The sequence below is a fragment of the Euphorbia lathyris genome, chromosome 6, assembly GCF_963576675.1.
Source record: "Euphorbia lathyris chromosome 6, ddEupLath1.1, whole genome shotgun sequence".
Taxonomy (NCBI): Eukaryota; Viridiplantae; Streptophyta; class Magnoliopsida; order Malpighiales; family Euphorbiaceae; genus Euphorbia; species Euphorbia lathyris.
In genome coordinates this window covers 47,265,231-47,280,946 of record NC_088915.1, presented here as the reverse complement: position 1 = coordinate 47,280,946, position 15,716 = coordinate 47,265,231, and the positions used below count along the sequence as shown (strand labels likewise).

Here is a 15,716-nt window from a genome sequence, read left to right as displayed (position 1 = left end):
ATGGACGTTTGACATCTTATCACAAAAAGGCGAATAACCTTTGAATTTGACAAAGGTGAAGAAAGATTCGGTTTGATGCTTTGACGGTTTGTGAAGAGATCGGAAGACACGGGGAGTACAGACTACCCCCAAATTCGAAGCTAAAAAACAATCTAGAGCTATGTCCAACCAGCCATTTGGATGCAGTTGGCAGATAGTGATCCCGAAGAACTCCAGAATATCCCCCATCATCTGGGGAAGAGGGAGGCGGAATCCTCTCTCCACATGACTCCTATATACGGACAAGTATCCCATAGGGGTGTTGGTCCCTTGTAAGGTTGCAAATATAGTTCCAAGGGGGGGTTAGGAACTATTTTACCTTTTTTAAAATGATTAGGGCAGATTTCTTTCATTTGAGAAAAGATTATGTAACAGCGGCACTTAGCAATCAGCAAGACACTGGCTTAGTCAACTAGTGACTAGGTCAGCTTCGTTGCTTAGGTCAGGAAATAGCACTTAGAGTCTATTCCTGAACTAACTCGTTGGTAGCGCACAACTCAGCTTGACCTCTTTTACTTGGTCAGTTTTAGTTTGTTTTAAGCAAGCAATATATTAAGGAGTTAAGGGTTAGAAATACTTCACTCAGCGGAGTTATCTAGGTTCGGCTTCTTCTAAGCCTACGTCCTGTCCCCGGAACACGTTCCAAGATTTCCAATTCACTACTCAACTCTTTAAAGGTAGAGACTCGAAAACCCTTTACAAGTCAGAAGCTGAGTATAACAAGAGTACCTTCCTCTATACCTCTACTCACTTCTATTCTAATTCACTAAGTACTAAAACCGAGTACTTAGCTTCTCCTTTCTATTCCTAGAAATGATTAAGATTTGTCCTAAACAATAATTGCTAGAACACCTTAGATGATTGAGGATCAATCACTCTAGACTTTTACACAAATGAATAAGCTTGTAGTGTAAGAATTTGCTTTGCTTTTGATGGAGAACTTTTATACACGTTTGGTCAGCGTAACGGCTTTAGCTCAAAGTTCTCTGTTGAATGTGGATTCTGAATGCTCTATTTATAGAGAGCTGTGAGAGCTTCTGGTTATTTCGAATTTCGAAATAACCGTTGGAGGGAAACGGCTACAGGTCGTTTTCACTCAGTCTGTCAGCAGTTCTCTTGGCCAATCAGATTCCAGCATCTTCTGTTCTTCGGTCAATGTGACAGTATGTTCCTCCATTTTAGGTAACGTCAATCAGACAGCTTGCTACGTCTTCTGATCTTTACTAAAAGAGGAAATACTTTGTCTGGAAGCCGTCTTGTGGTCAGCGGCTGTCTTGTACGTTTTGTCGAGACAGCTCAGCAGCTTCTAGCCGAAGTTGTCTACGTGGATCTTCTGGATCCTTCTTTGCTCAGCATGCGTTTCATCACTTCAACTGCAGCGTTTTGAAATACGCGGGCTGAGTGATCTTGGGCTTGTTTGACTTGGGCCTTGACTTCCATATAGGGCTTGAGCCTTATGATCTTTATGTCTTATAATAAATTATAAACTCAACATTGAACAAACACATTAGTAACAATAAATCAAAGCATTTAAACTTAGTGTGTTGTAGAATATTTAATTTCACTTAATTAATTTTCTTAAATCAAAATCCTGTGGAAAGGTGTTTCAACAAACTCCCCCATTTTGATGTTGGCAAAACTAATCAGCAAGGAACTCAGCGTTGAGCTCCCCCATGATAGTTGACATTTTTGATTAAGTGAACTCCCCCGTCAGGGCTGAGCTACTGACTTAGTTTTATTCTAAACATTCTAAGGTTTAATTGAATAAGTCTAAGATCAGTTTTCAGGTATAGGTCAGCTTATGGGACATATTCTATTTTACTCAGTATTCAGCGGAAGTAATGTATAGTGACAGAGCGCTGAGTAATTTATTTGTTCAATGGTTTAGTTTAGACAGGTTCAAACATTAATTTCTACACATCATGCATTTAATAGGTATTCTACTCATTTACTGAGTTTAATTTGTACTTAGAAGATGCATTCATAATACTTAGCATGGTAGGATAAGTAACACAAGTTGGATTGATAATGCAAGTATTATATTAGATAACATAGAATAGTCAGCATACATAAGAAGAAGGAAATAACTAAGTATAGACTATGTTTAAATGAGCTATCTATTTCTTCTTCTTTTGCTGACTGCCTTCAGCTTGAGTTCTTCGCTGATCTTTCTTCTCCCCCGTTTTGCCAGCACCAGGTGGAGGCAACTTGAAGGAGTCCAAAAGAACAGCTCTGGATAGCTCAGCAGAGAAGGTCTTCAAGCGATCAGCACTTTCGTCTAACCCATCAAAAATAGGAGCACCGTTGCTTAGGACCTCAGGACTAAGACGGATGTCAGCAGCACTGAGCATACTGAGTACATAGGCTTGTCCTTTTCCCAGCCATGTAATTGTGTCTGTCAGCGCAGCAAAAGAGTTGTGGAAAGTTTTGAGAAGTGAAGTGTCGTAGTGCTCGCGTTGAAGATTCGTATGTCTGACATGGTCAAAAATTTTCTGGGAAGTGGTCAGTAGCGCATCCTGTTTGAGCTGAGCGGTGTCCATTTCCTCTTTGTGAAGGTTGAGTAGACGAACTGCTTCACTTAGTTGCTCCATTGAGCATTGAGATGTGTTTGCAAGCTGATCATTTGTCTTGTTCTGTTCAGTGTGAAGCTAAGCAAACAACATCTTTAACTCAGAAGACGTGGCGAGATTGGGATTCACAGCTGACAGGTTCTGGATCTGGGTAGATAGAGTAGTGAGGCATTGAACAGTGGTCAGCTGGATCTCAGCCAGTTTAGCTATCGAATCCTGCCTAGCATGCTGTGCTTGCGAAGATAGGAGAAAACTTAGCAGATCTTTAAGTTCCTTAACTTCATTGAGAAGGTGAGTTACTTGAGAAGGCTGAGTAGACTCAATTGGAGAAATGGCAGCAGCAGGAGGAGTTGAGTGTTGAATGTCTCGAATCAGGGCCTGCACTAAGTCAATGATTCTTTGACTGGACTCAGTGACATTTGTTGTGGCCAGAGAGATATCAGTTTGACCAGGTAAAGAAGAGGTTGCTGGGTCAGGGACTGGAGTTAGTGTTGGGTTCTGCTCAAGTGTTTGTTGTCCAGATATTTGGTGAGCAGGGTCAGCTTCAGTGGAATGGTCAGGTTGGATAGGTTCAGAGCTGACGGGTGCTATGTTTTCTTCTTGAGTTTGCTCGGTGTGGATTGTTGGATTTACAGGGTTAGGTTGTTCGGCATGTTCCTGGGTAGAAACAAAGGCTTGTTTTTCTAAGGCCTGGGAAGGCTGAGGAGTTGGTGCAGAAGGAACTGGCTTCCTAAAGAAGGTCATCTTTACCTTGGAAGGATCATGTACCGGTGCGCTGACTGGTTGGTCTAAGATGCTGGCCTTTACCAGTCTTCTTCTTCTGGGCTTTTGTACTTGGGGAAGATCAGCTTGATTCTCATCAGCTTGAGATGGAGAGCCTTGTATGTTCTGATCGGCAGGTTGCTGGTTAGTTTGTTCTTGATGTTGTTCAACTCCATCGACTGACTCAGTAGTAGCTTGATCAGCTTGAGCATTTTCACTGGTTGTCCTTTCAGAGTCAGCTTCCTCCGCTTGCTCCTGTGCATTCCCTTCATCCTCAGTATCGTCGTTTTCAAGCTCTTCCTCGAGCTGAGCGACGAAGTGTTCGTCCAGGTCTACCTCATCCTCTTGTTGCTTAGTTTCTTCAACATGATGCTGAGCATAGTGTGAATCCGAAGTGACTACAAAGTCAAGTGGAAGGGCGTTGATGGGTGAAAGAGTAGAAGTTTTCTGCTTCTTCTGAGGAGGATCAGTTGTATCCTCAGGTGCAGGCTCATCTTGCCGGCAGTGCTGTTCAGCTGACTGAGTTTTGTCTTGGTGTGACTCAGCAGCTGATTTGGTCTTTTTGGACTTTGGCTCAGCTTCTTTAGATGGAGTACCAGTAGGCTTCCTTTTTCGAGTCGCTGGAGCTTTTGTCCGTTTTCCTTTTGCTGGGATGATTACCTCAACAGGTAGCACTTCCTCAGCTTGCCCTTCTGGCTGCTCAATAAATTTCCCTTTCTTCAATGGTTGGTTGAATTTTAGGGCACGCAGTGCTGCTGCTGTGATCTCAGATCCGTTCATCCAGGTTTCTCCTTGTAGGTCAACCTGGTGGTCAACTAGGATTTTGGTAATTAGGGAGCCTAGCCTTAGATTGTTTGTGCTGTGCAGGAATCCACCTATTAGAAACACTGGCATGTTGATCGGTTTGTAGGTCAGCATGTGCCATATAAAGCACATCTCGAAGTGAGACGCTGAGCTGGTGCAGTGGATCTTCTGGTAGATCAGTTGAACCAGCAGGAAGTGGGCCATCTTCTGATGCTGACCCATGGATGAACTGGATACTTCTCCAATGTACCCAGCAGGCTTACAGAAGGTTTCATCATAGTAGATGTCCTCCTGGTCACCAGTTTTTCTTAACTCAGCACCTTCAGTTTAGAGACTGAGTAGGGATCCCAAGTACGTTGGGTTGATGAAGATGGTTTTTCCTCTGACTTCGGTGACTAAGTAGTCATGGTCTTTTACGTCAGCTTTGAGGTTATGGTAGAATTCCATAACCAAGTCAGGGTAGGTGGGAAAACGCAGGGAGAACAGCTTGGTCCAGCCGTTGTTCTTTATCCAATCACATAACGGTTGTTCTGAGTCGATGAAGGTCTGAAAAACCCATCGTGAAGGTTCTACTTTCCATTCTCGTACATTCTCGAATACGCGAATGTACTGCCTAGGTTTAGCTGGTTTTCCCTGAGGTTGAGTGGCTTGTTCTTTACCAACAGCTTTGGATGGTGAAGGCTGAGTTGATGGATTACTATTAGATGGTTCATCGGTGGTGTTCTTGGAACGACCGGCACCGGAGACGTTGAAAGAGGGTTTTGTCATCTTGGGAGGTTCTGAAGTTCGTAAGTGCTTAAGGAAAATTCTGAAGCTTTCTAAAGTTCAGTACGCGTAGAGAGAAGGTAGTGGGGAAATACCCACTATTTATAGATTTTTTAACTTAGGTTTCCGTTTGAATTTAGGTCGATTTTGCCCTTGGGTTGTCCAATCGGCAGAAACCCTGACATTTATGACACTTTAAGACGTATTCGGTGCATGCGCAGTACATGTGTCATTACACGTGTGGTGGCATTAAATGCTAATAATTACTTTTACTCAGCGTGTGTTGTTATAAACATTTCATATTCTGAGTAGTCAGTTTTGTTCAACGGATAGCTATAGAGATTAGTTACTCGGTATGAGATAACTCACTCAGTGTGCATTTATTTCTAGGCATGTGATTTTGAATGAAAATCTTTAGGCACTCAGCATGGCATCACTCATTCAGCATGCATCATATCACATTTTTACTTAGGAATTTTAAGACAGTGGATTAAACATACCAATGGCTTCTCTCAGTATGCTGAATTGCTCTCGTGCTAGAGGCTTTGTAAAGATATCAGCAAGCTGCTCATCTGTTGGCACATAAGTCAGCTTAATTTCTTTCTTGAGTACATGATCTCTGATGAAGTGATGTCTTATGCTGACATGCTTCATCCTGCTGTGCTGAATTGGGTTCTTTGAGAGGTCAATTGCACTTTTGTTGTCGCATTTGACTTCAATTGTCTTTGTTTGAACACCATAATCTTCAAGCTGTTGTTTAATCCATAGGACTTGAGCAACACAGCTTCCAGCAGCAATGTACTCAGCTTCAGTTGTGGACAGGGCTACTGACGCCTGCTTCTTGCTGAACCAAGATACAAGACAGCTTCCTAGGAAATGGCATCCTCCAGAGGTGCTTTTTCTTTCGAGCTTGTCCCATCCATAGTCAGCGTCAGTGTATCCAATGAGTGTAAAGTCATGAGTATTTGGATACCACAAACCTGCATTTACTGGGCTTTGCAAATATCTAAGGATCCTTTTTACAGCTATGTAATGGGATTCCTTAGGGTTAGCCTGATATCTAGCACAATAACATACTGAGAACTGAATGTCCGGCCTACTTGCTGTTAAGTAAAGTAAAGAGCCAATCATACCTCGGTACAACTTGCTGTCTACTGACTTACCATTCTCATCAGCACAGAGGACAGTGTCAGTGTCCATAGGAGTGGATATTGGCTTACAATGTTCTAGTTCATATTTCTTCAATATCTCCTTGGCATATTTAGCTTGACTGATGAATATGCCATTCTTTCCTTGTTTAATTTGAAGTCCAAGGAAGAAGTTGAGTTCTCCCATCATTGACATTTCGAATTCAGTCTGCATTTGCTTGCTAAATTCCTTGCACATAGATTCATTAGTAGCACCAAATATGATGTCATCTACATATATTTGTGCCAGCAGGGTATCTTTACCCTTTCTCTTAATGAATAAGGTTGTATCAGCTTGACCTCTGACATAATTTCTAGTCAGTAAGAAGTTGGTCAGCCTCTCATACCAAGCACGTGGTGCTTGCTTGAGACCATACAGAGCCTTTTTGAGTTTGTAAACGTGGTTTGGGAACTTAGAATCCTCAAACCCTGGAGGCTGATTGACATAGACCTCCTCGTTTATTACTCCATTAAGAAATGCACTTTTAACATCCATTTGAAACAGTTTAAAATTCATATAAGATGCATATGCACATAAAATCCTAATTGCTTCTAGCCTTGCCACTGGGGCAAAGGTCTCACCGTAGTCAATACCTTCTCGCTGACTGTAGCCCTGAGCTACAAGTCTTGCCTTGTTTCTGACTACGTTTCCTTATTCATCCAGCTTGTTCCTGAAGACCCATCTCGTTCCAATGGTCTTTTGGCTCCTTGGATGTGGCACTAGCTCCCATACATTATTCCTCCTGAATTGGTTGAGTTCCTCTTGCATGGCATTCATCCAGAATTCGTCATGCTCAGCTTCGGCAAAGTTCTTCGGCTCCTGAACTGAGACGAAAGCTACATTGCCGAGATACTTTCTTAGTTGATTCCTTGTCATCAGCGTATTTCCAGCTGAGTCAAGAATTGCATTTTCTGAATGCCCTCTTGGGACTCTTATCTCCTTGGGTAGATTCGTGTCTTGTTCTATTTGTGTTTCAACATTCTCTGCAGAAGTAGATGGGTTAGTGAAAGTAATTTTAGGTTCACTCTTACTCTTGGTCAGCCGTTTTGTGAAGGACTCAGTAGCTGGTTCTTGATCAGCAGGTGCTGAGTTTGGTTCATCTTCTATCAGCGGCTGGTATCTTCCCGCAGGGTCAGTTTCATCGAATTGCACATGTATAGATTCTTCTAATACTTGAGTTCTCTTATTAAAAACTCTGTATGCTTTGCTGTTTGTTGAGTAGCCTAGAAAGATAGCCTCATCGGCTTTTGAATCAAATTTGGCTAAGCTATCTTTAGTATTTAAAATAAAACATCTACAGCCAAAGGCACGAAAGTATCCAATGTTGGGCTTTCGTCCTTTCCAAAGTTCATAGGGGGTTTTCTTAAGTATAGGTCTAACTAGAGCCCTATTCAGAATATAGCATGCTGTGTTAACAGCTTCTCCCCAAAAATACTTTGGAAGCCTATGCTCATCCAGCATTGTCCTGGCAATCTCAACCAGAGTTCTGTTCTTCCTTTCAACAACCCCATTTTGCTGAGGCGTTCTAGGAGCAGAGAAGTTGTGGTCAATGCCGCTGGCTTCACAGAATTCAACAAACTTTTGGTTTTTGAATTCTCCACCGTTATCACTACGGATATGAGCTAATTTTAGGTCTTTCTCATTTTCAATTTTTCTAACCAAGTTTGAAAATGTCTCAAAGGTCTCATCCTTGCTGGTCAGCAAGATAACCCACGTATACCGAGAGAAATCATCTACAATGACCAAGGAAAATCTTCTTCCACCCAGACTCAGCGGCTGGACTGAACCAAAGAGATCCAAGTGTAGTAATTCTAACGGACGTTTAGTTGAGACAATGTTTTTACTGTGAAAAGATTGTTTGGTTTGTTTTCTAGCTTGGCAAGCGTGGCATAATTGATCTTTTTGAAATTTAAGTTCAGGCAGTCCCTCAACCAATTGCTTTCTTGCTAGTTTGGCCAGGAGGTCCATGCTTACATGACCAAGTCTCCTGTGCCATAGCCAGGAATTTTCTTCCTTTGTTACTAAGCACACAGTTTTTGAAAACTTTTTCTCTAAGTCTAGCATAAAGACATTATCTATCCGAGGGGCAGTTAAAATTAACTCATTAGTTTTACCCTCGTATATTTTACATCTAGTAGCATCAAATACAACTTTTCTCCCATTGTCACATAGCTGAGCTACGCTGAGTAAGTTATATTTGAGTCCGCTGACTAGGGAGACAGATTCAATAGTAGGATTACCTCCGATGGTTCCTGAGCCTACTATCTTACCCTTCTTGTTGTCTCCAAAACTTACACTCCCTCCTCGTTTACGTTCAAACGTGATGAGCTGAGTTTCATCACCCGTCATATGCCTTGAGCATGCGCTGTCAATATACCACATCTTTGACTTCTCGGCACATCTCAGGCTTACCTGCATTGTAACTAGTTACTTTTAGGTACCCAATTCTTTTTGGGTCCTGACTTGTTAGGTGCAACAGGTATAGCATCATATTTTATTTTATGGCGACATATATGGACAGTATGGCCATTCTTTCCACAGAAGTCACAACTGACCTTCTGTTTAGGATTTTTTACTGACTTGTCAGCACCCCAGTGCTGAGCGTGCCAACACACTTTAGTAGTGTGTCCTAACTTCCCACAAAAGTCACACTGGACTTTTCGCTGGGGATTTCGACTCTGTTGAGTACCTTGGTACTGAGTACCTTGATACTGAGTTCTCAGAGGAAAATTGTTTTTGTTTGGAACCTTTAATTGGTTCTGAATGGTTGTGACATCCTTCCTCAGTTTCTTGGAAACCGACTGGACTTCAGAGACAGACTCATGAATGGTTTTCATATTTTCATGTAAAACTGAGTTGTCTTGAAGAAGGTATCTGAGGTCACTCAGTTTGACCTCTTCCACCTCATCACAGCGCCGGCTGAGTGACTTAATCTTCTTGTTACACTTTTTGACAAGTGTATAAAGATCACTCAGGGCATTACCCATTTCATTTCTGAGTTGAGAGAGTGAGATTACCTCATTAGATTGCTTTTCATTATCTGACTCATCAGATTGGTCAGCATGCTCAGAAATACATGGTTCAGCAAGTTCGTCAGCCATGAAACATATCTTTGCTGACTTTGTGGCCTCAGCTTCAGTTGATGAAGAATCATCACTGTCACTCCATGTTGCCACCATTGCCTTCTTCCCATTCTTTTTGTCATTCCTCAGAGTTGGGCAGCTTGACTTGATGTGTCCGGTTTGATGGCACTCAAAGCATGTAATGGGCTTTGAGCTATCCTTCTTGAATTTGCTGTCACTTGAGTCAGCCTTATACTTGTCAAATTTTCTATAAGGCTTTTTGGAGTATTTGTCATTTCTTTTGAACAGCCTCTTCATTTTCCTCGTGAACATAGCCATCTCCTCATCGTCAGTTGAGCCATCATCAGTTGAGTCAGCTTTCATGACAAGTGATTTTTGCTTCTTGTCTTCGGATTTTTCCTTCACCTCGAAATTCTTCATGGATATCTCATGGGTCAGCAGTGAGCCTATGAGTTCATCATATTTATAGGTGGTTAAATCCTGAGCTTTTTCAACGGCTGTCTTCTTGGCTTGCCAGTCCTTAGGAAGACTTCTGAGTATCTTCTTGACTTGTTCTTCCTGAGTGAAGATTTTTCCAAGTCTTTTGAGCTCATTTATGATGTTGGTGAATCTTGCATTCATCTCAGAAATCCCCTCATCATTGTTCATTTCGAACAGCTCATACAATCTCATTTGCTGGTTGACCTTGGACTCCTTCACCTTGTTGGTTCCTTCGTAGGTCACCTCCAGCTTCTTCCAGATCTCCTGTGCTGACTCACAACCTGATATTTTGTTGTACTCTGCAGCATCCAGCGCACAGTGAAGCATATTTATAGCCGAAGCATGATTTTGTAGCTTCTTGAGATCATCCTCTGTCCATTCAATCTCAGCTTTGACAACTGACTGGCCAGCAACAACTTTCACAGGTACAAACGGGCCTTGGACTATAGATAGCCAGGCACTTATGTTTGTAGCTTGAATGAAGTTCTTCATCCTATTCTTCCAAAAGGTATAGTTTGACCCGAAGAATAGGGGACGCCTAATAATGGACAGCCCCTCAGGTAATATCTGAGTTGTCTGGTTTCCAGGGAGAAACCGAGTGCTGTTTTCACCCATGGTATGGATCAACTCAAGGTTGTTAGACCTTTAGTAATGAGCTTTTAAGCTCTGATACCACTTGTTGGTCCCTTATAAGGTTGCAAATATAGTTCCAAGGGGGGGTTAGGAACTATTTTACCTTTTTTAAAATGATTAGGGCAGATTTCTTTCCTTTGAGAAAAGATTATGTAACAGCGGCACTTAGCAATCAGCAAGACACTGGCTTAGTCAACTAGTGACTAGGTCAGCTTCGTTGCTTAGGTCAGGAAATAGCACTTAGAGTCTATTCCTGAACTAACTCGTTGGTAGCGCACAACTCGGCTTGACCTCTTTTACTTGGTCAGTTTTAGTTTGTTTTAAGCAAGCAATATATTAAGGAGTTAATGGTTAGAAATACTTCACTCAGCGGAGTTATCCAGGTTCGGCTTCTTCTAAGCCTACGTCCTGTCCCCGGAACACGTTCCGAGATTTCCAATTCACTACTGAGCTCTTTAAAGGTAGAGACTCGAAAACCCTTTACAAGTCAGAAGCTGAGTATAACAAAAGTACCTTCCTCTATACCTCTACTCACTTCTATTCTAATTCACTAAGTACTAAAACCGAGTACTTAGCTTCTCCTTTCTATTCCTAGAAATGATTAAGATTTGTCCTAAACAACAATTGCTAGAACACCTTAGATGATTGAGGATCAATCACTCTAGACTTTTACACAAATGAATAAGCTTGTAGTGTAAGAATTTGCTTTGCTTTTGATGGAGAACTTTTATACACGTTTGGTCAGCGTAACGGCTTTAGCTCAAAGTTCTCTGTTGAATGTGGATTCTGAATGCTCTATTTATAGAGAGCTGTGAGAGCTTCTGGTTATTTTGAATTTCGAAATAACCGTTGGAGGGAAACGGCTACAGGTCGTTTTCACTCAGTCTGTCAGCAGTTCTCTTGGCCAATCAGATTCCAGCATCTTCTGTTCTTCGGTCAATGTGACAGTATGTTCCTCCATTTTAGGTAACGTCAACCAGACAGCTTGCTGCGTCTTCTGATCTTTACTAAAAGAGGAAATACTTTGTCTGGAAGCTGTCTTGTGGTCAGCGGCTGTCTTGTACGTTTTGTCAAGACAGCTCAGCAGCTTCTAGCCGAAGTTGTCTACGTGGATCTACTGGATCCTTCTTTGCTCAGCATGCGTTTCATCACTTCAACGACAGCGTTTTGAAATACGCGGGCTTAGTGATCTTGGGCTTGTTTGACTTGGGCCTTGACTTCCATATAGGGCTTGAGCCTTATGATCTTTATGTCTTATAATAAATTATAAACTCAACATTGAACAAACACATTAGTAACAATAAATCAAAGCATTTAAACTTAGTGTGTTGTAGAATATTTAATTTCACTTAATTAATTTTGTCAAATCAAAATCCTGTGGAAAGGTGTTTCAACAAGGGGGACAGGCGGGTCGCTGATGAGCAGCCGCCAATTCGGTCTCGTAATTTTTAATACACGGATAGTGATCCGCCAAATCAGCAAGATCCGCGGCACTAATGCGAGACGAAGTGATCTCCACACGAGGCTTCTTTTTTCTAATCGGAGTTGAAAGGGAAGCTTCCATTCCCGAAAAGGTCCTAGGGTTCTTTGGCCGGAGCGGTATGAGCTACAGCGGCGGAAGGGTTCTGAATTTCAATTAAACAAGGGCGACGATTCCTACTCTCCCTCACCGTATTGCGTAACTCGGATAAATCACAACTAGGGGTACTTTCAGAGGAATTAGAGCTCTCGGAAGAAGTCCAACTAAACAAAGGCTCGGAGGAAGTGGTCAAATCGAAGAGTTCAGTAGTAGAACCAAAGGAGGAACTCATAAAAACCTAGATGACAACAAGAACAGGACAAAAAGATTAACTTACATGGAAAATCGGAAGCTTCGAAGATTCTTGACGCCGAAAAAGCTCTGGAAAAACGCAAGCAAAATCAAAAGAAATGAGGAAGAAAGAGAAAGAAAGAGTCTGAAGAAGGTACCGCCACTTACCTCGAGCTGTGTGTCCAGGACATCTGTCGTGCGATGAATGGTCTGGAACAGAGCGGTAATTAATGCGACACATCATGACGGCACGCCAGGAAGTGCAAAAGCCCTAAAGAACTTTAACGTTACTTTGGGGGGCTTCTGATAACATCGAGATATTATCCATGGGACTGAAAGGGATATTAACCAAAACGACCGCGTATTCGGACGACCAGGAAAGCTATGGCGTATCGAGCAAGCCATCAAAGTGGCGGATCACATAGATTCCTCCATACGCTATCCGTAGTCAAACCTACGGGAGACTCGCCATCATGCCTCGATCCGCCCATCGAACGGTTGAGCTGATCCTCAATAAAGGCAATTAATAACCCATTAATAAGCTAACGGTCATACTTGAATAAGATCAGTAACCGCCATTAATGAGGCATTAATGGAGACTTTCTAGTTACCGAGGGTTACGACTATACGACTATAAATAGCTTGCATCCCAAGCTATTGAGGTACACATTCACGCTCTCTTAATTCCTACTTTGTTATTACAGTTTATTCCTATTTACTATATACTGACTTAGGCATCGGAGCTTCCCCCCGCCGATCCCAACGGCGCCCCCCGCGGGGAAGGAATCCGATCAAGAGTTATTCACCAGTTATCAAGGTTATAAATGAAGCAATGAGATGTGGGAATATCGTGAAGTTTGTCCATCGTAAAGCTACTCAAGATGTCAAATGCAAAGGTAATTATATAGATGTCAGATGATATGGTTATCGGGGGTGATATGGTATGGGCCTAATAATTGCATTGCATTGCAGAGTATCTTGGAGCAAGTTTCTCATTTCCAAAAAAAGATAAGGGAGGGCACACCTGCAGTAAAGTCATCAATTGCAGCACCCTATGACCCAGAAAGCTAATCAATCAGAATATGTTGGCTTAGGAGTTTGACTAGTTCAAATTTGTCCTTAATTTTTTTTTGCATTATTTCAAAAATTCTATAAAACATTCTATGTTTTCTTCCAGCCGCTTACCTACCTCTCCTCTTTTCTATGAACCTTCAATATATTGAAGAGAATTTTTTTTGACTCTGCGACCACTAGACGATGGGGGCACGTTTGCCCAACCGCCAGCGCAAATCGTACTGGGCATAAACCAAAGAGGGAAAAGATTTTTCTTTGGTCTGAAAGAATGGCCTCGCTATCGATGCCTATTCCGTACATGAGGTCACTCTTCTTCTTTTATGCAATTCTTCAGTCACTAGCCCTACCTTCAGCATCCCCCTCCTTGCGGTTCAAGAGTTTTATGTGTTTCCACACCCCTTTGCGACCCCGAAAAATGCATTACAATAGGAACTCTTAATTCCCTAGCAAATACAACCCTTTTAATCATTTCTTCACTAGCGAATTCCAGAGTGCGAAAATAAAAAAGTTTATGAGGCTGAAAGCTTGTATCGTATTATTTGGTCTACGTACCGGAACTGATAACATTCGAGAGAAAATCGAGTTATTTGGGTCCTGGAGGATTAACATGACGAACTGCTAGTTTTCGAATACGAGATATCCAATATATCGAAACTCATTGCCCATGGATATTTTTGTTACTGCATCGACTATAGACCAATTCCCTTCCCATGGCATATAAGCTACTAATACGTTTTCCCCAAGGTGTGATTCCTTCAGGATGGAAAGCTCTGCCGATTTTGGCAGCTGCACATTTTGATACATCCCTTCCTCAAAACCCTTTCGACTTTGATCCCTGGAGATGGACTGTAAGTTAATCATTTCCACTCCCTACTTACTGGAGTATTATGTATAAATTTATGGGATAAGGTACCAAAATAGGCTAAAGGTTTTTGGGGAAGTACGAATTCAGGCTCAACGTTCAAAATAGCACCAATATAGGCTTAACGTTTACAACATAATATCAATTTAGGTTTAACGTTTACAATATAACATCAATTTAGGCTTCACGTACAAAATAGCACCAATATAGGCTTAACGTTTACAAAATAATACGAATTTAAGCTTAACGTTTACAAAATATATAAAATTTAAGCTAAACGTCACAATTAAATTAACCATGTTATATTATTTTCCTATTAACTATATACGTTATTTTTTTATTTAGTTCTATTTTCTTATTTATTATAATACAATTAATTAGTATTCTTGCATATTAAAACCTTATATTCGTTCTCTACCAACAAAAAAAAAAAACTTATATTTGTTTTTCATTAACCATTCCATGACTCCTAAATTCCATGGCTCATGTAATATATGCAAACTAAAAGTAATTGAATATCCACAATATTTTCAAACACTAGTTAAAATAATATTGATATATGTCAGTGTTCGAAATATTGTTGATATTCAATTACTTTTAGTTTGCACAAATTACATGAGCAATGAAATTCAGTAGTCATGGAATGGTTAATGAAAAACAAATATAAGATCTTATTTGGGCAAGAATACTAATTAATTGTATTACAATAAATAAGAATATAGAACTAAATAAAAAGATAACATATAAAGTTAATATGGAAAAGAATATAATATGGTTAATTTAATTATAACGTTTAGCTTAAATTGTATATATTTTGTAAACGTTAAGCTTAAATTCGTATTATTTTGTAAACGTTAAGCCTATATTGGTACTATTTTGTACATGAGGCCTAAATTGATACTATATTGTAAACGTTAAGCCTAAATTCATATTATGTTGTAAACGTTAAGCCTATATTGGTGCTATTTTGAACGTTGAGCCTAAATTAGTACTTCTCCAAAAACCTTAGACCTGTTTTGATATCTTATCCTTAAATTTATTTGATTAAATTAAATTAAATTGACAGAATAGCAAAAAGGTGATAATACCATTTGGTGGAGGACCACGACTGTGTCCGGGGGCCGAGCTAGCTAAAGTTGAAACTGCATTTTTTCTTCATCATATTGTCCTTAATTATAGGTAATGTTTTATTAGCAATTAACATTATATATGTCTCTCTAAGTCACATCAATTGCTGCAATCACACTCTTGGATATTAGATTTTTAAATTTTTTTTTTAAATTACAGGTGCAAAGTAAAACCAGATGATTTTCCAATGGCTTATCCATACGTGGAATTCCAGCAAGGCTTATGCTGGAAATTGAAGTGGAACATCTTCTCTATTTCACCTCTTCCATTTTAAAAATAAATAAATAGCAATATTATAATATGTGTGGTAAATAATTTCATAGTCCATGAAACGGATTCATCCTGTCACTAGTTTTTGTCACTAGTTTTCTCAAATGCTGGAATAACTTTTCTCATCTTCAAAGCACCTCTAACACAACTACTAAACATTTGTTTTTGGCCAACCTCAAGATAATCTTTTACTATTTTTATATTTTGTAGCATTCATTTATCATAAAACATTACATATTTACTCCATT

At 40.5% G+C, this 15,716-nt stretch overlaps 1 protein-coding gene across 1 annotated transcript in view; it reads left to right on the top strand.

The window, feature by feature from the left end:
* The window catches only part of LOC136233675 (cytochrome P450 724B1-like), a 29,969-nt gene extending 14,497 nt beyond the window's left edge, over positions 1 to 15,472 (top strand). The window contains exons 4-7 of the mRNA XM_066023390.1: positions 12,952 to 13,030; positions 13,953 to 14,056; positions 15,137 to 15,249; positions 15,358 to 15,472. Coding sequence (XP_065879462.1) covers positions 12,952 to 13,030; positions 13,953 to 14,056; positions 15,137 to 15,249; positions 15,358 to 15,472 — 411 coding nt within the window. The remainder of the gene's footprint in view (positions 1 to 12,951; positions 13,031 to 13,952; positions 14,057 to 15,136; positions 15,250 to 15,357) is intronic.
* Positions 15,473 to 15,716: the final 244 nt, after the last annotated feature.